At 40.8% G+C, this 19,856-nt stretch overlaps 1 protein-coding gene across 2 annotated transcripts in view; it reads right to left on the bottom strand.

Annotated features, from left to right (window-relative positions):
- The window catches only part of GHR (growth hormone receptor), a 339,415-nt gene extending 319,565 nt beyond the window's left edge, over positions 1-19,850 (bottom strand). Inside the window, exon 1 of one of the 2 annotated variants that reach the window (XM_011954467.1) lies at positions 19,776-19,850. Coding sequence is in view for 1 of the 2 variants with exons in the window: in XM_011954466.1 (XP_011809856.1) it covers positions 19,146-19,155 (10 nt within the window). In the remaining variant the exon portion in view is untranslated. Of the gene's footprint in view, positions 1-19,145; positions 19,293-19,775 lie in introns of those variants that run through there. The other variant, XM_011954466.1, reaches the window with a different exon arrangement.
- Between the last annotated feature and the right edge of the window lie 6 nt (positions 19,851-19,856).

The following is a 19,856-nucleotide window of genomic DNA, read 5'->3' as shown; positions in this document are numbered from 1 at the left end:
CCCTTAAGGAAAGCACTGGAATCTCCTGAGAAGCTGAAATGGGCCCTATACCCAGAGATACAGATTTAATTGATGTGGGGTGCAGCATCCTGTGCTGACCACTGACTGCTATTCTTCTGTCTTGTTTAATCAACCACTCTGATTACAAATTTCCTCTAACCTTCACAAAGATCTTTATACTCTCCTTCTCCTGTCTGCATGTCCCTCACTAGCAAGCTTAGATTCCTAGTTTATCACTCTAGAAGATCCCTTGCCCATGCCAATATCCTAACCTCCTTTGCAATCTTTTCATCATACCTCTCTGACAAAATCTTTTTTTTTTTTGAGACGGAGTCTCGCTCTGCCCCCAGGCTGGAGTGCAGTGGCGCGATCTCGGCTCACTGCAAGCTCCGCCTCCCGGGTTCACGCCATTCTCCTGCCTCAGCCTCCAGAGTAGCTGGGCCTACAGGCGCCCGCCGCTACGCCCGGCTAATTTTTTTGTATTTTTAGTAGAGATGGGGTTTCACTGTGTAAGCCAGGATGGTCTCCATCTCCTGACCTCGTGATCCACCCACCTCGGCCTCCCAAAGTGCTGGGATTACAGGCGTGAGCCACCGCGCCCGGCCACTCTGACAAAATCTTAAGCCTAGATGACCCTGCTTTTCTGTCCGGTAAACTGCTGAGCACCTCCAAAAAGGAGGTGAATATATAATATATTATTATATATTTTATAATAATTCTAACAATGGTATCACCATGAATTCATGATCATCAGCCTCAGCTGAGCCTTCAAGCAATGACTAGAAATCCTGCTACATTTTACTCATTTACTCCCTTTCATATTCAAACTTTCTCTGTCCTCCTCAAATATCTGACATGATCCCCTTTCTTTCCCAGTATGCCAGCCCCTTTCTCTCTCCCTCTCTCAGTTGGTGACTCAACTGCTTTCTGGAGCAGCTATAAGGCATCGAACAAAAACTCCTTTGACTTGCCTCCACCACATCAAACACACGTCTGCATCTGCACACATCACCTTTGGCTTTCTTCTAGAACAGAGGGTACAGATCATCTCTCCTCTCCAAGGCCAACTAATAATTCCCCCTGCTGTGCTCTGGATCCAACTTCTTCTATCTTCTCAGGAATCCTATATGATTATTTATCCACCCTCTGTCTATCTACAGGCCACCCCTGATCCTCCCCACTGGTCTTCCCCATTAATGTTTAAATGTGCTCAATTCTCCCATCTTAAAAAAAAAAAAAGAACTCCTGGCTGGGCGCGGTGGCTCACGCCTGTAATCCCAGCACTTTGGGAGGCCAAGGCAGGCAGATCACAAGGTCAGGAGATTGAGACCATCCTGGCTAACACGGTGAAACCCCGTTTCTACTACAAATATAAAAAATTAACCAGGTGTGATGGCAGGCACCTGTAGTCCCAGCTACTCGGGAGACTGAGGCAAGAGAATGGCGTGAACCTGGTAGGTGGAGCTTGCAGTCGGCCAAGATGGCGCCACTGCACTCCAGTGTGGGCAACAAAGTGAGACTCCATCTCAAAAAAAAAACAAAAAAAACCCAAAAAAACTCCTCCTTTAACTCTATTTCCTCCTCTAGTTAAAGCCTTATCCTTTTTGTTTCCCTTGACCACATATCTTGAATTATCTATATTCATTGTCTCTCTTTCGAGACTTACCACCCATTTCCCATGACATTTCATTCTGGCTTCTGCCCCCATCGCTACAACAAACTCACTCTCTTCAAAGTCCTTCAAAACAGCAATTTTATTAATCCAAGGGGACATTTACAGGACCTTCTTACTTTACCCCTCATCAGCACCTTAAATGATTCTCTTTCCTTGGCCTCTGAGATGCCACTGTGGCATCTACCCCAGTCACAATTCCCACTCTTGTCAACTTTTCCACTTGGCCTTTAAATGTTGGAGTTCTCATGGCTCAGACTTATGCTTTCTTCTCTCACTTCATTTGCACTCTGTACATCATCTGATTTACCTCTGTGGCTTCAATAGTGTGCATAAACCACTGTCTTACAAATTCATACATTCAGGTATCTCCTCTGATCCAAGACTCAAGACTGCACTGTGTCTCCTTGAGGATATCTTAAAAAGGCCTCCAAATCAAAATATCCCCACCCTGAAGTACTGTCCCTCACTTTCCCTCAACCTTTATCTGCTCTCCCTCTAGTGCTTTCCATTCAGTTGAAGAAGCCCAATACCTTGGAATTCACCATGACATCCCTCACCAATACTATCTAAGTCAGCACTAAGTACAGTCAACTTTACTTCACAAATATATTATAAATCTATTAACTCCTTTCAATCTTCAGCATCATCACCATGATCTGAGCTACCAATACCTCTGGACTACAACAGACTCATAATCCAGCTCCCTGAATATCTCGTTCCATCCTCCTCCAGTCATGCTTCATAATAAAGCAGGTGAACTCCTTAAAATGCAGACCTGATTATATCACTCCCTGCTTCAAACCCTTCAATGGTTTTCTATTGCTCTTAAGATAAATAAAAACTAAAATACAGCCTACATCATCGTGTAAGACATAGTCCCTTCTTACTCTTCTGGCTTCTTCTTCTTTCTCCCTCTTTGAACTCTGACTACACTGACTTGGCTGTTTTTAGTTCTCAGAAGTACTAAGTATCTTCCTGGATCCTATTTTTTCTCTACCCATTGTCTCTTTCTTCTCCCTCTTATTTAGATCTTAAATATCCCTTTTTTGAAAGCTTTCCCTAATCATTAAATCCCAACCTGAGTCAGGTTCTCATATATGTTTACTCCACATTACTTAAAATGATTTTAAATTACACTTGGTTAATGCCTTTCTCCATCTTAGACTATGAAATCCAGCAGGGCAGAGGCTATTTCTGGATTGCTTATTATACTATGCTAGCACCTAGTCCAGTGCTCTGCTGGGCAAAGTGTAAATGTTCAATAAATATCTGTTGAATCAATTAGTCTGTTTATGAGTTAATGAACAAATGAATTAATGAATGAAGATGAGAGTAATGATGAATTTTCACACTCAGGCTATCAATATTCATCTTTATATTCCCTTGCATCATAATCCCATGAATCAGGGTCAGGCATATACTATCCAGTCCAGTTCAATATAACAAATGTTTTGAGAATTCAGGGTGTAAGCTGCATGGAGAAAAAACATTTGAGGGAAGGACTAGGAGGGTTTGATCTGTGTTCTACAATCTGGGCAAGGAAAATCAGCATTTCTATTTCACAGTCATTCTGAATACTAAACAAGAACTAGCCATATCCACTTCATGAATGAATTCCTTAAATCACTTAAATCACTTTGTAAATATATTAAAAAATCACTTTCACATTTTTTTAAAAGACAAATCAACAAGTATCTTCTGTAAGGACTTATGATGATCCAAATTCAGTACCTAGACATGTACCCAAACCAACACTAATATATCTCCTTCTACTTTCCAGTGTCCATCTTTAGATAAATTTACAGTACTATGTCCCAAAGTCTTATACAAATTCTTGGGCTTAAGCACTAAAGATATTAATCAAAGTCCAAGTCATTTATTAAACTGCAAGTGGTTATAAGGCAGAGTTAACGCAATTTGTCAGGCAGAGGAAACCAAGAAATGACTTGACCTCTGAGCTTTTAGGACCCCTTTGAAAAGCTGAGTAAAATCACTAGGGAAGAGGCTAAAATTCAACTTTGCTTTACATTCCTCTTTCAATCATGGAAAGTGCAAACATGCGCCTAACAATTTAAGATTATGAGTGATAACTTACCAAACAGAATATTTCCTGAGTTTTCCCATGAGGATTTCTTAAAAGTTCAAAATGCTATCTATGTTCAATAATGCAGTTATTATTAATATCCTTCCTTTTAAAATTATGAATTTTTTAAGCAGCTGACCTATGACTTACAAAATCCTCAATCCTAGATGTCATTGTAACTATTATGTTTTTTGGACATTAATATTTTACTACTTAAATTTGGCAGCATTTTTTTCTGGAAAGTTTCTCCTTGCTGTATCAATGCTTTAAAATTTGTGATTTAGTAAAATTAAAACAATTTCTTTTTAAAAAAATGATAAGGACAGTGTTAGGCTGCATTACTTATCTATTGCTGCATAACAAATTAACCAAACACTTGGCAGTCAAAACAACAAATAGTTATTTTCTAGGAGTAGGGGCCTAGAAGCAGCTTAGCTGGATGGCTCTGGCTGATGGTCTTTCATGAATCAAGCTGTTGGTGGAAGACTGCAGTCATCTGGAGGCTCCACTAGGTGTCAAGGCTCCATCTTGAAGCTTACTCTCATGGAGGCTATGGTTCACTAGGGGGTCAAGATTCTTTTACTCTCATGGAGGCTGTGGTCAAGAGGCTTCAGTTTCACACTGGCTGTTGGTCTGAGGGCCTCAGGTCCTCATTTGAAACTGCCTGTTGGATCCACAGTACCTTTTCATCTTAGCCTCTCCATAGAACAGCTCAAAACATGGCAGTTGTTTTTCCCCAGATTAAATGCCCAATAGGTATGAGACAGAACAACCAAGACAGAAACCACTTTGAATGACTCTGAATGACCTAGTCGCTAAAGCCACACATTTTCACTTCCACTTTACTCCATTTAACAGAAATGAGTAACCTGAGTTCGGCCCACATTCAATGGAGGTGGGGAATTAAACTCCACTTCTTAGACGGAGGAGTATCAAAGAACCACCACATAGGCAGTGGTTAGAAGTATGGGAGTTGGACACATTTGCAATTAGGAAGATCTGGGTTTGAATACACTGTGCGACTTACCAGCTGTGGGTCCTTGAACAAATTATTTAAGCTCCCTACATCATAGTTTCACCAAGCGTAGAATTAGGTCTATCATGGGTTTTGTGTGGGATTAAATAATATAAAAAAGGATTTGGTATAGCCCTTGATCATAGTAAGCACTTCATTAATGTTGCTTACACAGAAGTAACTGCTTAAGCAAACTAACTGAGTGTCCACAACTAGAGAATACAAAGCCCTTTGCCCTCTAAGAGTTTATAATCTAGCAGTTACAAAAGTAAGCCTGAATTTAGAAACTGGAAAGCTAGTGTGATTTTTTTCTCTAGAAATCAGAGGAATTTCTAAAGAGAGGCAGTCAGAAAAGTAGCTTATGCAATATAAGAAAATATATACCAGGCTTAAGCATTTTTGTTTCCTTTTTTAATTTTTTTTTTAGAAGAGAGGATGGCTCTTCACGGTGCCTCACACCTGTAATCCCAGAACTTGGGCAGATCACTTGAGCTCAGGACTTCAAGATCAGCCTGGGCAACCTGGCTAAACCCTGTCTCTCTCTCTATATATATATATACAAAAATTAGTTGGGTGTGGTGGCATGCACCTGTAGTCCCAGCTAATTGGGAGGCTGAGGTAGGAAGATCACTTAAGCCCAGGAGGTGGAGGTTGCAATGAGCCAAGATTGCACCACTGCACTCAGGTCTTTAAAAAATAAAAATAGGCTGGTGCGCCAGGTGCCGTGGCTCACGCCTGTAATCCCAGCACTTTGGCAGGCTGAGGCTGGCGGATCACGAGGTCAAGAGATCGAGACATCCTGGCCAACATGGTGAAACTCTGTATCTACTAAAAATACAAAAATTAGCTGGGCATGGTGGCCTGCACCTGTAGTTCCACCTACTCCGGAGGCAGAGGCAGGAGAATCGCTTGAACCCGGGAGGCAGAGGTCGCAGTGAGCCAAGATCATGCCACTGCACTCCAGACTGGCGACAGAGTAATACTCCATCTCAAAATAAACAGATAAATAAAAATAATAAGAAGAGAGCCTGTTTTGTCAACTTAAATTTTCTCAGAACTGCTGCATATAAAACATGAAAGCACACTGCTTTGCAGGACTGAAGGCCCATAAGACCTCCAACATGGCTCTGTCCTCTGGACATCCAATAGTCCCTAAGGCTTGGTGAAGCATAGTTTGCAAATCTTCATTCACAGACTGTGCCTGTAATTACTTCTATAAGGGATCTAAGGTCACGGTTTAAAACCATGACAACTTTATGTAGCCATATAAGCAAAGAAAATGGTTTCTTACATATGTTCTAAAAGGTAATATATCTTCTTTAAGAATATGCAATGCTCTAAACATTAGACTCTAAAGGGATCACCTTTTGGCCAATCCCAGCTTATTCCTTCTATGAAGAAAAGCACGTTTTTACATGATTGCCTTCTTGTATCTTCTTAGAAATTAGATATCATTCTGAGCCAATAATTTGTGTTTTACATAGGTTGTGTTATTAGATACTAACTCTAGGCTTCCAACAACTTGTAATCAAAGCAAAAATAAACAAAAAACCCTAAAGCCCATTCTTTGCTGAATTTAGAATTATAGGTTAGAGAAATTTCAGCTCCGGTTAACCTAGTTATTCATGTTGTTTATCTTCCCAGAGCCAAAGCTCAAATAATTTGCAAGAATTTCTACTTTTGAACATCATGTCCAGTGTTCCAAGGCAACCAAGGGTAATTTTCAGTTGGGCCACTCAAAATATAAAGATTAGTCAAATGTTTCACTGAATATTCCACATCCCTCATGTAACGCTTAAAAAAGCAGTAACTATGTAAAGACTGAGAAATGAAGGTCAACTATCCAAAACTCAGGCACATTATACAATAATAAAATACTTTAAATTATTACACAATATCAATGTGCTGCCCTTTGGAGATGCGTCTGTGCCTGTTATTAGCCATGTATCAAAATTTTATTTATTATTGGATTATGGGACCTTCTGAAGAGCTTTGTGGTCAATTTATGTGGATATCTACATGTTAAAAAATAACATGTTTTACAGATGTTAGGTAGGTTTTGAAAATAATCCACAAATTCAAGGCTGAAACTTAATCCAGCTCACAAAAAAGTATATACTGTGCATCCAGGTTGGCTGCAGTTTGACAATATAGAGTTTTCAAATTCTGTATACCTAGAAAAAGGACACAAGAATAGGGGTTAAGCAAGTGAAGAAGTGTGGGAGTAAGTGAATACCACATTAGGAGTGTAGGTTCTGAAGCCAGAAAAACATGTTTTAATCTCAGTTTTGTCACTAGCTGTGAATCCCTGGGCAAGTAATTTAACTTCCCGTGGTCTCATTTCCTCAGCTAAGTTACTCAAGGCTATGTGCCTGACAGTTGTCAGGAGTAAGTGTGATACGCACACACTATGCTAGGAACATTGTACAGACTCAGTTAATGTTGATTTAGGGGGTCCTGCTTTACACCAATGTTCAGGGCACACATTCAAAATCAAATTTCTTCCAAGTCATCTCACTCTTATGAGTACCTCTTAACTTACCAATGAGGACTCAGCTACACATATGTACACTGAGTAAAATTTTGTTCTTCTTGTTGCTGTGATAAATTTAATTAGTTTAGAGAACACACTTTGTGTCCAGCATGATGTTGGATTCAACATCATTGTATTTTCTGTTATAGAACTTGCTATCTGGTTACAAAGGCCAGTTAGTTTAACACGTGAGAGGGCCCAAATAAAAAAAGTATATGCACAGTATTTAAAAATCATAAAATCAAAAGCAGTGCACTCTTATGGATTGAATCCTGGAACAGAAAAATAGATGTGAGTGGAAGCCCTGGGGGAGTTAGGATGAAGTCTGGATTTTAGTTAATAGCATTGTACTAATGTTGGTTTCTTAGTTTTGACAAATACATCATGATTATGGATGTTAACATGGGAAACTAGGTGAGGAATATACAGGACCTCTACAATTTTTGCAACTTTTCTGCAAACCTGAAATTAGTCCCAAATAAAAAACTTACTTAAATAAATTATATTGTGTTATCCCTTAACTTGCCAAAAGTATTCACCTCACCTAAGGAGGCTCTCTCATCGCTGGCAAGGTAGAAATCTCTCTGAAAAAACATCTCTACCCAGGAATGGCTTTTATTATTGACTTTAAAATCTAAGTTTCATAACCTGCTAATAACCATCTAGATAAATCTTCCATTTTTACTATATGACAATAATACAGGCACATTGACAGAGAAGTCAAAAGAAACTCATCTCTGGCCAGCAGGACTCTTCGGAAGGAGGGAAATCTCAACAGTTTAAACAAAATAAACGCTTCAGGGACTCATTAAAGCCCTTGGTTGTTTGGGGAAAGAAGGAGAAAAAAATAGCAACTGTTATCAGGAGGGTCTTTTATAAGTGAAGGTTTCAAGTCTTTACTCTCAAAAAGATACTGTAGGGAATTCTCTATATCTGCAGTGCCCAGTATGTGCCAGGCACTGTTTTGACTCATTCCTGGTGAAATAAGAATCATCACCTGTTTTTTTGCAGATAAAGCTCAGAGAGTTTAATTGGTTGAGAGTCACAAAGATAGTAAAGATAAGAAGGGTTGTATTCAAATCCTGTCAGACAAGCAGATTTGTGTGAATCCAAAGCCTACTCCATGCCCTTTCCAGAAAGTCAGCCTATCCGTAAGCTTTGGCTGTGGTTGACATCTCAACAGGCGTCTACCAACCCCAATTTACAGGTGAATCTGTGTGTGTTCCCAGGGGAAAGAACTGCTGGTGAAGTACCAGTTATCTCTATGCACATTCCACCCATTCAGATAGTTAACACAGCTAACTATCATCCTTCCATAAAAATGAAAGAGATAAACAATATGCTATTCCATAGTTATAGCCCATGTTAATAGGAGGGACTGTGGTGCTGCAACAAGAGCTCTTGAAAGAAAACGAAAAGAATTGAGTTATAAATCTGTCACTGACACTGTGAAGTTTAATCCTAGAAGAAAGTTGTGTCACTTCTCAGGGCCTCCCATTTCCTCACCTATAAATAAAGTGAGGACATGAGACTGAAATATTTCAATAAAGATCTACTGGCATTTGAGGAGGCATAATTTCTTATATAGGACTGCCCCTGGCATCACAGAAATTTAGCATTTCTGACTTCAGGCACCAAAAGCCTACAACTCTTTCCAGTTCTTGTAATAACTGTATTTCCCAATGTCCCTATGCACTACCTAGCAGAAAGGCAGCGGCTTGGTTGAGAGCCACTGGTAGATGATCTCAAGTTCTATGAGGCCTTATGGCTCTATTGGACCATGACAGTCAGCATCAGCATATGGCTTGAGAGCAGGAGTAGAGGAGGTAATCTCAGGTCAGCTCTGTCATTGTAAAGCCCATTCAAGATCGTATTCTTGAATGGAAGTCATATCATTGGCATCTTTAATAGGCCTCTTGGAACATTGTTTAAGAAAGTAGTTTTACGATTGAATTTACATAATGTTCAGAAAAGAGAAATGTCTGAAATACCACACAGGAGCCACCACTATCCAATAAGCAATAGGCTCAGGGTGGCCGTTCCAATGGCCCTACCCAAGGGATGAGCCTATATGCAGCAACCATAATAAGCATTGGGAAGAGCTTCCAATGGATAACAAATCTACAGCCTGGTACTCTCTGCCTGCTCCCTGTTACCAGTAACCCCAGTGAGCTCAAGATACGCCTCCTGGTCCTCAGTTCCTAACCCCTTGCATGAAACCTCTCCAACCCTACTAACCTATCAAAAAAAAAAAAAAAAATACCATATCTTAAGTCCTGACTCAGGAGCCATGTTGCCCATGAAGGCCACTCTTCAAATTCTTCAATCTGAACAGATTTTCCTTCTCTCTAAATAAACGTAGTATTTTTAGTCTGTAATGAACTTTTCATTAAGTTGTACAGTCATAAACTGTTCCATAATCACACCATGAATTTACATTAATAGTGTTGCCTTCTGGCTTTAATGCTTGGTCCTAAAGTCAAGAGTCATGTTTTATACTACTTTTATATTCCCTAGTGTCTAGCACATTCCTGGGAACACACTAATGGATTGATAAATACATGTTCTGTTTTTGATTTTTCACAATGATACCAAAAATACCACTAGCCTGGCCAGACTTACATCCTGTAGGCTAATTAAAAAAAAGAAAAAAAGCTTATTTATTCAACATCTCTTCCCAAGTAGTTTTCAAAGTACTTTTCAGATTATATAAATAATTCTCTCCCTATATGCACTGAGAAAAATAAATTAAAACACTAAACTTTGCCGGGCGCGGTGGCTCAAGCCTGTAATCCCAGCACTTTGGGAGGCCGAGACGGGCGGATCACGAGGTCAGGAGATCAAGACCATCCTGTCTAACACGGTGAAACCCTGTCTCTACTAAAAAATACAAAAAACTAGCCGGGCGAGGTGGCGGGTGCCTGTAGTCCCAGCTACTCAGGAGGCTGAGGCAGGAGAATAGCGTAAACCCGGGAGGCGGAGCTTGCAGTGAGCTGAGATCCGGCCACTGCACTCCAGCCTGGGCGACAGAGCGAGACTCTGTCTCAAAACAAACAAACAAACAAAAAAAAAACAAAAAAAAACCCCACTAAACTTTATAGGACAAAAGCAAAGAGAATTAAAATGTCATGCTCCATAATAAGTGTACTAAGATCTGGCAAAGTAGATATGTCTCCCAAATCCTACTAAGTCCTAGATAAAATGTGAAACATACATCCATCTTGCTCCAAGTATTAAAAACTTCTGAATGTTTCCAAGGCTGTGAACAGCATACACCTTGAAAAGCAGGTCATGAAGTTTGGGTGACATCATTAATCTAAGGAGAATAATAGCAAATTTGCATTATGAACCTGATCCTATCCACATCCTTTTGCCCTCAAATTATCCGCAAACTTCTTGTCAATGCTTCCATATTTCTCTCTGTTTTACTACATATTAAGGCCACCTACAAAATATTTACTGAACATCTATTCTATGGCAAAGTAAAGCATGGTTTCACCAGTGTCTCTATGGGAAATAAGGTGCCACATTGAAAGAATGAACTATGAAAGTAGTAGTTCTTCATTCTTGCTTCTCTTTCTTTAATATTTCTGATTTGCTGGGTATAAAAATGATGTCGTTCCTTTATCTATTTCATCTTGCCAAGGGATTCTGGTATCTTCTACCCCTAGGGGAAGAAGCTACTGAAGAGGCTCTATTTTCAGGGTCTTTTCACAATTTGTCATTCACACGCGCTTTGTCAGATTAGTCTTCATTAGTTTGGCCAATTTAGATGCTTTCTAGTATAACAATCACATAGCTTGAAAGTGTGCAGAGAAGCAGCTGATAGGGTGAATTAGGATCATGTACCACATAATGACAAAGAACAAAGGCTGCCTTTCTTACCAATGGCAATCAAAATTGAATGTCCGACTGAGGTTTCTCACCAGCCATCATCAAATTCAAGATGAGCATTTACAGCATCAATTATGCATCTTTTCTTTCAATAAGCACTGTCTGCGATTCTGTTTTGTAATGATAACACTCTACTTTCATTGATATGGCAATTCAAAGTTTTAAAAGATAGATATAATGCTTAATACAATAAAGTGCATTTTTTAAAGCAAGAAAAGAATAAGGATTTTTCTTTGGACTTAATCTCTTGTTTAATATACTGTATTCTAAAGGAATACAGGAGAGGCCTCTTTTAAGAGTTTTCAATAGTCTACTTCAAATGTTTAATTTTATAAACAACTGAGGAAAAAATCAAGGAGTTACTACAGCAAATGTCTAGCACAGTAGGTTGTCAACCATGGATAAGTACATAAAAGTACCTGTTCAGTTTGCAAAATCTTGATGTGTTCCAGTTCCCTATCAGGGAATTCTCTACACCTGTGCTGAATCCCTGTGAAATGCACTTCTTCCCTAGGACACAGGTTGTCCACCATGGATAAGCACATAAAGGTACCTTTTCAATTTGCAAACTCTTAATGTGTTCCAATTCTCTATGAGGGAATTCTCTACACCTGTACTGAATCCCTGTGAAGTGCACTTCTTCCCTAGGATACCCTTTTTACTTAGAAGCCAACCAGCTGGAGATAGATTTATCTTTAAACAAATTCACAACCTAAGAGTATAATTCATTGGGAATATAATAATATTAGTCTAAAGAAAACTGGCTGAAGTCTTATCAACAACAAAAGAAATAAGCCCTAATCAAAACAGTAAACACATCTGTTTGACACTAGAGTTTGAAAGACTCTCTAGAAGAAATTATCTGCTGATTTTGGAATGGAGTATTTGAAGGTAAGTTTAGACGCTGATTAAAAGCATGCAGCCCAGCAATTTCTGACAAAATCACTACCTTCTTATGAATCATTACTAAGTAAAATTAGTGCCTGGCCTAAGGCTTTATTTGCCTATTTAAGAGGTAGGAGGACGCACTGAAGAAAGAAGTTCAGACTAAACAACAATGACTTTTCCATCCTTCTTTTAAGAACTTGGTACTCATCAATGAATTTTCTTTAGCATAAAGAAAAAACAACAACAAAAGAAAAAAACACTATTTCAGAAAGACTTTCTGAATCAGATAGTGGTGATTTGCATTGTTTTAGAATGAAAGCAAGAAACATGGTTTTGATAAAATTTTTATCTATTTTATTTAATTGATTAAAAATTAATGATGAGAGAATAAAATAGGCAAACATTTTCTTGATGTTTACATTTAAAAGAAGAGAGAAATTCGATAATTAAATGCATTCAAACCATAGCCCTGAAGAGAATTCTAAGGGGTCATTTTGTTTACTCCTCCTTTTTGCTTGTTTGTTTTCAACATATAAGAAATATGAAGCCCAGGAAGGTTAAATAGTTCACCAAAAAATGCAAAGCCCATTAAAGGCAGAGCTTGGAGAGGACCCAGGTTTCTTGACATCTAATTTGCTATTATTTCATATTATAACATCCTAACTTAGATGTTTCTTATAGCAAAGTAAACCTTTGGTTTGAAAATTGCATGTCCAAGTACTTGCCAATGGGTCTGTCGTAATTGTAATTTTGGGGGGTGAGGACTGGGAGGTGGGGAATAGTGAAATAAATTTTTGAAATGTTAAAAAAAGGAAATGAATAATTGATTATTTCTTCCCTTTATATCAGAATAGAACAAAGAAAAAAGCAAATGTATATGAATTGAGACTATAATGCTGGGGTAAAGTGAAGAAACACACACATTCAAACACACACAAACACACACACGCACACACACACAGGAATAGCATGGACAATTTTATCTAAGTGCACAAGGCTATGATTATCCCTTTGTCTTGATCAAAGGTCTCTCAAAGGGCTTTTGGTAGGCTCAGATGTCAGTTTGTATCACAGGTTGGTTTCCTCTCTCTCATCCTCCCACCCCACCACACCAAGAAACACAGTCATTTGTTTCACATTCAGACTTGCTGAAAAACTGACGTTGTCTTCATCATCCACCATAAATGTTTGTGTGTGTGTGTGTGTGTGTGTGCAGGAAAACAATGCTGTGGCAGATTCTTAGCTTGGTGGCAAGGTGAATTCACAATTTAGCTGGAAGCCCAAGACAGATACATAAAAGAGAAATCAGTCACACTAGGTAGGTGCCCAATGCACAGTTCAGGCCTCTCCTCTGGATGAGCCAGATTCCCTGTCTTCCTCCAAGGCAGCTAAGACTTGGTAAGCTAGGAGTAGTAACAGGGCCTTTGTCCAGCTCCTGTCCAGACACACAACAGGACATGGGACATGCTTATGGAGTGTGAACACTTTAGACTTTCCTGTGGCATTGGCAAGCCATTTACCTCCTGAGAAAAAGTAGATGGTTGACTTAGTCACGTCCTGCATATACATCTTAAATCCCAGTTGCCCAAGGAAGTATCTTTATTTGATGTACTTTCACTTCATTTAAGGCCAGATGGCATACTCTCTGGGACTTCGGCAGAACAAGCCTTCAATACATGCCTGATTGCTAGTACTGACTCATGTTCACGGAAGCAGACACAATGAGGCCTATGAAAAAAATACATCATAGTCCCTACCTGTCTATAACATGTAGCTTCAACTTGTTTATCTCTGGAACATTCTACTTCTGGTATTTTGGGGTTAATATTCCCTGATAGGGAGAAATTAAGGCTCTATTTGCACTGTATATAGAATTTTATTTACCCACACAGTATTATACTTTCCATAAATTTATAGTACATTCAGGCATCAAAAAATGTTTTGAAGCTATTACAAAAATGCTTTGACTATGGATGATTAATAATCTGAAAAGAACAAGTTATTTTGTTTATAGGTATGAAATTAATCAAGAGTGTAATGAAATGGCTAAAGAATTTCATTAATATTAAACTGTCTTAATAGATATAGAAAGTTCAGAACTATGAATTCTAAATCTTCAGTTTAGAAAACACACCTTAGGAGGGATGGTCAGTGATACAGTTTTGCTGTGTCCCCACCCCAATCTCATCTTGAATTGTGGCTCCCATAATCCCCATGTGTCATGGGAGGAACCCAGTGGGAGGTAATTGAATCATGAGGGCGAGTTTTTCCCGTGCTGTTCTTGCCATAGTGATTAAGTCTCATGAGATGTGATGGTTTTATAAAGGGTAGTTCCCTGGCACATGCTTTATCGTCTGCCGCCATGTGAGAGTACGTTATTCCTCGTTCACCTTCTGCCCTGATTGAGAGGCCTCCCAGCCATGTGGAACTGTGAGTCCATTAAACCTAATTTTCTTTATAAATTACCCAGTCTTGGGTATGTCTTTATTAGAAGCATGAGAATGGGCTAATACAGTAAATTGGTAATGGTAGAGTGGGTGCTGCTGTGAAGATACCCCAAAATGTGGAAGCAACTTTAGAACTGGGTAACAGGCAGAGGTTTGAACAGTTTGGAGAGCCCAAAAGAAGACAGGAAAATGTGGGAAAGTTTGGAACTTTGTAGAGACTTGAATGGCTCAGAAAACAGGAAGATGTGGAAAGTTTGGAACTTCCTAGAGACTTGTTGAATGGCTTTGACCAAAATGCTTATAGTGATATGGACAATAAAGTCCAGGCTGATGTGGTCTCAGATCAAGGTGAGGAACTTCTTGGGAACTAGAGCAAAGGTGACTCTTGTTAATGCTTTAGCAAAGAGACTGGAGGCATTTTGCCCCTGCCCTAGAGATCTGTGGAACTTTAAACTTGAGAGAGATTATTTAGGGTATCTGGCAGAAGAAATTTCTAAGCAGCAAAGCATTCATGAGGTGAAAAGAGCATAAAAGTTTGGAAAATTTGCAGGCTGATGATGCCATAGAAAAGAAAAATCCATTTTCTGGGGAGAAATTCAAGACTGCTGCAGAAATTTGCATAAGTAATGAAAAGTCAAATGTTGGTCACCAAGACAATAGGGAAAATGTCTCCAGAACATGTCAGAGGTCTTTATGGCAGCGCCTCCCATCACAGGTCCGGAGGCCTAGGAGGGAAACATGGCTTTCTGGGCCTGTTAGGTGCAGCCTAGGGACTTGGTGCCCTGTGTCCCAGCCCCTCCAGCCATGTCTAAAAGGGGCCAAGGTACAGTTCAGGCCACGACTGAAGAGGGTGAAAGCCTGAAGTCTTGGCAGCTTCCACGTGGTGTTGGTCCTGCAGGTGCACAGAAGACAAGAATAGAGGTTTGGGAACTTGCACCTAGATTTCAGAGGATGTATGGAAATGCCTGCATGTCCAGGCAGAGTTGTGCTGCAGGGGCAGAGCCCTCATAAAGAACCCCTGCTAGGGCAATGCGGAAAAGAAATGTGGAGTTGGATCCTCTACACAGAGTCCCCACTGGGTTACTGCCTAGTAGAGCTATGAGAAGAGGGCCACCATCCTCCAACCCCCAGAATGGTAGATCCACTAACAGCTAGCACCATGTGCCTGGAAAAGCCACAGTCAACGCCAGCTATGAAAACAGCCAGGAGAGGAGTCGTACCCTGCAAAGCCACAGGGGCGGAGCTACGCAAGGTCATGGAAGCCCACATTTTGCATCGGTGTGACCTGGATGTGAGATATGAAGTCAAAGGAGATCATTTCGGAACTTTAAGGTTTGATGACTGCCCTATTAGACTTTGGACTTGCACCTATAGCCCCTCTGTTTTGGCCAATTTCTCCCATTTGGAATGGGCATATTTACACAATGCCTGTACCTCCATTGTATTTAGAAAGTAACTAACTTGCTTTTGATTTTACTGGCTCATAGGCGGAAGATACTTGCCTTGGTTCAGGTGAGACTTTGGACTGTGGATTTTTGAGCCAATGCTGAAATGAGTTAAGACTTTGGGGCACTGTTGGGAAAGCATGATTGCTTTTGAAATGTGAGAACATGAGATTTAGGAGGGGGTAGGAGTGAAACGATATGGTTTGGCTTTGTCTCCACCCAAATGTCATCTTCAGCTGTAGTTCCCATAATTCCCATATGTGGTGGAAGGGACCCAGTAGGAGTTAATTAAATCATGGAAGTGGGTTTTTCCCATGTTTTTCTCATGATAGTGAATAAGTTTAGTGAGATCTGATGGTTCTGTAAAGGGCAGTTCCCTTTATAGAAAGCACTTGCTTTCTTGCCTGCTGTCATGTAAGACATGCCTTTGCTCCCCCTTCACCTTCTGAAATGATTGTGAGGCCTCCCCAACCATGTGGAACCGTGAGTCCATTAAACCTCTTTTTCTTTATAAATTACACAGTCTCACGTATGTCTTTATTAGCAGCATGAGAACAGACTAATACAATGAGAATGTAGAATCAAGTGCACATGGTTCAAGGCAGAGGAGGGTGGAACCCTACAGTGGGTGAAAAACTGCTACAAGAGTAGGCAAAAGGGGATTCAGCAAGGAGCATAATGTTTGTTTTCAAGTATGGTAAACACAGGGAAAAGAGCCTAGATGCATTGTGGTCAGCTCCTGAAGGACAGGCAAGTGGATGGAAGAAAATGTTGATTCAGTATAAGGCAGAACTTTCTAGAAATCAATCTTTCCTAGAATGGACTGAACAATGAAAAAGGGAGATTTCCAACTGATTATTTCCAAGAAGAGATAGACTAGACCATTTTCACAGATGGAGGTTCATGCACCAGATAATTACCTCTAAAGTAATTATCATCCTAAGTAATTCTTTTATGGGACATATTATTTATATTATCTGTTTCAGGTTGAAAAACATTACTTGCCAGAAAGACATTCTGTACTGTCTTGTTTACACAATTGGCTGAGGGATGACTCCAGTCTTACCAGACTTTGATTCTTATCCATTGAAGATTGAAAAGGTGATTAGGTGATTTGAATGCTCATAACATTTAAATCATTACGACAGAAATTATAGGGTTCTTTTTAAAGAAGAAAAAGTATTGGCTTGTATGGACACATGTAAACACATTAAGAAATATAAGTTATTTGCATTATTGACATACTTTTTAAAAATTGTTCTTTAAAAGCAAACCAAATTCCCATAGTTGTGCAATTTACCAGTGGTATGACCTGAGAAGTGTAATCTTCAGGTTAGCAGATTTAAAAAGCATAATCCATGCTTTTTTTCACTAAGCTAAACAATTTACTGTCCCACTTTCTCACTGTGTTACTCACATTTATCTTTACATTAACAGTGCTTACCAGGAGACAGCCAAAGAAGGCTAGCCAAGTTGGACCAACTGCAGAATTTGTTTCCCTGATGCAAGATTTGCTTCATGCACTTGGAAGAAGCACGCTGCAACTGTGGCTCCATTTATTAAATTATGCTATAAACATTATGTCCTGAGCTAACAAGATACTCAGCATGACAATCCCATAGGTTACCAAGCACTGTAAACATCTGTTTAAGCAGGCGCCAGAGATAGCATAGGCCTCTAGTATCCATTTTAAAGTGGTTTATGATGTGGAGTCTGCTGTTTAAAAACTAATAATAAAAAACATGGGCCCAACCCTGGCTAGAATAAATTTTTGTGAGCACAGTTATGTTCATTTTGAAAAAAGAATGCATTCATCTCGTCACTTTGTCATTGCATTTATAGACTTTCATTTCACACCTTTGCCCATTAAGTGTTGGTTTGCATGGCCTTCAGGAGACCACAACTATAATTTCACTGTGATATATTTACTCCAACAACAACAACAACAAAAAAGCTAAATGTTGACTCACCAACTTTCCTTAGATTAATGCAAAACAAAAGTTTACAAGGGTGGAAGAAGATGATGACAGATGGGATAACCCCTTTAAGCTACACATGATGTCTTCCAAAGGTCTCTAGGCCAAAACACATCCTTCCAGCTCCATCCAAAGGCCCATCTAAAGGGAAGCTGTAAATAACTGAAGACTCCTTGAAATGTAATCTGAGAACACTAAGCTTTGCTTTTCTCAAAAGGAAAAAGAGCTCCCAATCACTAACAATCCTGTCTGCTGCACCAATTTTGTTTCTATCCAGCATTTTAATTTCTGGAAATGTTTCAACATTTATCATCAGAAAAAAGATACTTCTAGGGTGATTCAGGTGGAAACCAGCCTGGAACACCAGTTGCTCAGGAAACAGAACCTGAGCTGCCACAATATCCCATATGTGCGAGAAAAGATGAGTGTCTTCCCAGGCACACACACCAGGGAGCCTGAACACCTCTGAAACCAGCCAGTCCCTGGACTGTGGACAGCAGCACCCTGAAAATCTCAAATTCATAGCTCCAACCTGTGTCTGTCTCCGAAGTCCTGCACTCACACGTATTACACATCTCTTAGACCTCCCAAACGCCCTCCCGTGCAGTTCTCCTGAGAACTCCTCAAACCCTCACTTCCAGTCCTCAGTCACTCAGGGCAATGGGTTTAGTTATTTTAAAGCCCTTAATACTTAATCCTATGCAGAAACTACTCTGACTTCCCAACACTTTGGCCTCGCGTTACCTTTCTCTGTCCCTTCCAAGGTCTCCTGGCTGCACAAATAGGCAGGCGGCACCTCTGTGGCCTCTTCCACCCTGCACACCCTACTGGCTCAGGCGCCGACACGCCTCCCCAGGCGCACACTCGCACGCGCGCACACAGCGCACACTTACACTCATTCAGGACACACAGTCCACGCCAGACTGAGAACCCCCGCAGCTCGGTCTCAACACGCATCTCCTCGGGCTATATGTAAAGCATTCTCCCCAAATAGACTTCCCCACGCACTCGCAAGTGGGTGACCCTGACCCGCACCCTCTGTGCCGCCAGCGCCCTCTCCCTAGACACGCAGCCACCCCATTGACCCGCAGCCTCTGGCAGTTCTGTCAAAACTTTAAGCCTGGTTGATTTTACAACCACTAGTGTGTCAGAGGCTTGGGGAGGACGGCTCGCCACAATTTCCACTTACCCCAATTCATGCGGACTGGTGGCCATCACTCTACTGACCCCAGTTCCTCCAGTGCCAATGTGCGGCTGCAGCCCGCACAAACGAGCAAAAGACTGCGCGCTCTGCGCGCAGTGTCCACGCACACAGCTCGACCTTCCCAATCTCTCCAGTCTCGCTGCCGGAGATCCTTCCCCGCGCAGCAGCAGCAGCCTCGGCAGTTCTGCCTCAGCCAGGCAGATGATGGCAAACAGAAACACACTAGCAAAACTTTTATGACTTTAACAAAACTATCTCCGGAGTAAACACCTCCACGCATCCTACTCGCGGGCCAGAGCAGACGCCAGAGTGGGATGGTTCATCTGTCTCCCGCAACTCCCTGCCGCCCCCACCAACTTCCAGACACACACACACACACACACACACACACACACACACATGATTGAGTTACAACAACCCACCAGCAGAAAACAACTTCTTCGCAAGGAGGAGGGGAGCACAGCCAAGTAATCCGAAATAAAAAATTATCCATGTAAATATATAAGACAGATCCTCCCATTTTCATAAACAACTAGAGTCCCAGGGTTCACTCTCAGGCCCCCTGGCACAACAGGAGGAAAATAAAGCCAGACTCCCGGAGCCCCACTCCAGTACCTCCGAGCTTCGCCTCTGGAGAGAGAGCGCGGGTTCGCGTCTGCGCTGGGGCCAACGGTGCTGGGGCCTCTGGCCCGCGTG

The sequence above is a fragment of the Colobus angolensis genome, unplaced genomic scaffold (genome assembly GCF_000951035.1).
Source record: "Colobus angolensis palliatus isolate OR3802 unplaced genomic scaffold, Cang.pa_1.0 Scaffold383, whole genome shotgun sequence".
Taxonomy (NCBI): Eukaryota; Metazoa; Chordata; class Mammalia; order Primates; family Cercopithecidae; genus Colobus; species Colobus angolensis.
Note: the sequence above shows the minus strand (reverse complement) of the source record. Positions and strands in the feature narration are given on the sequence as shown.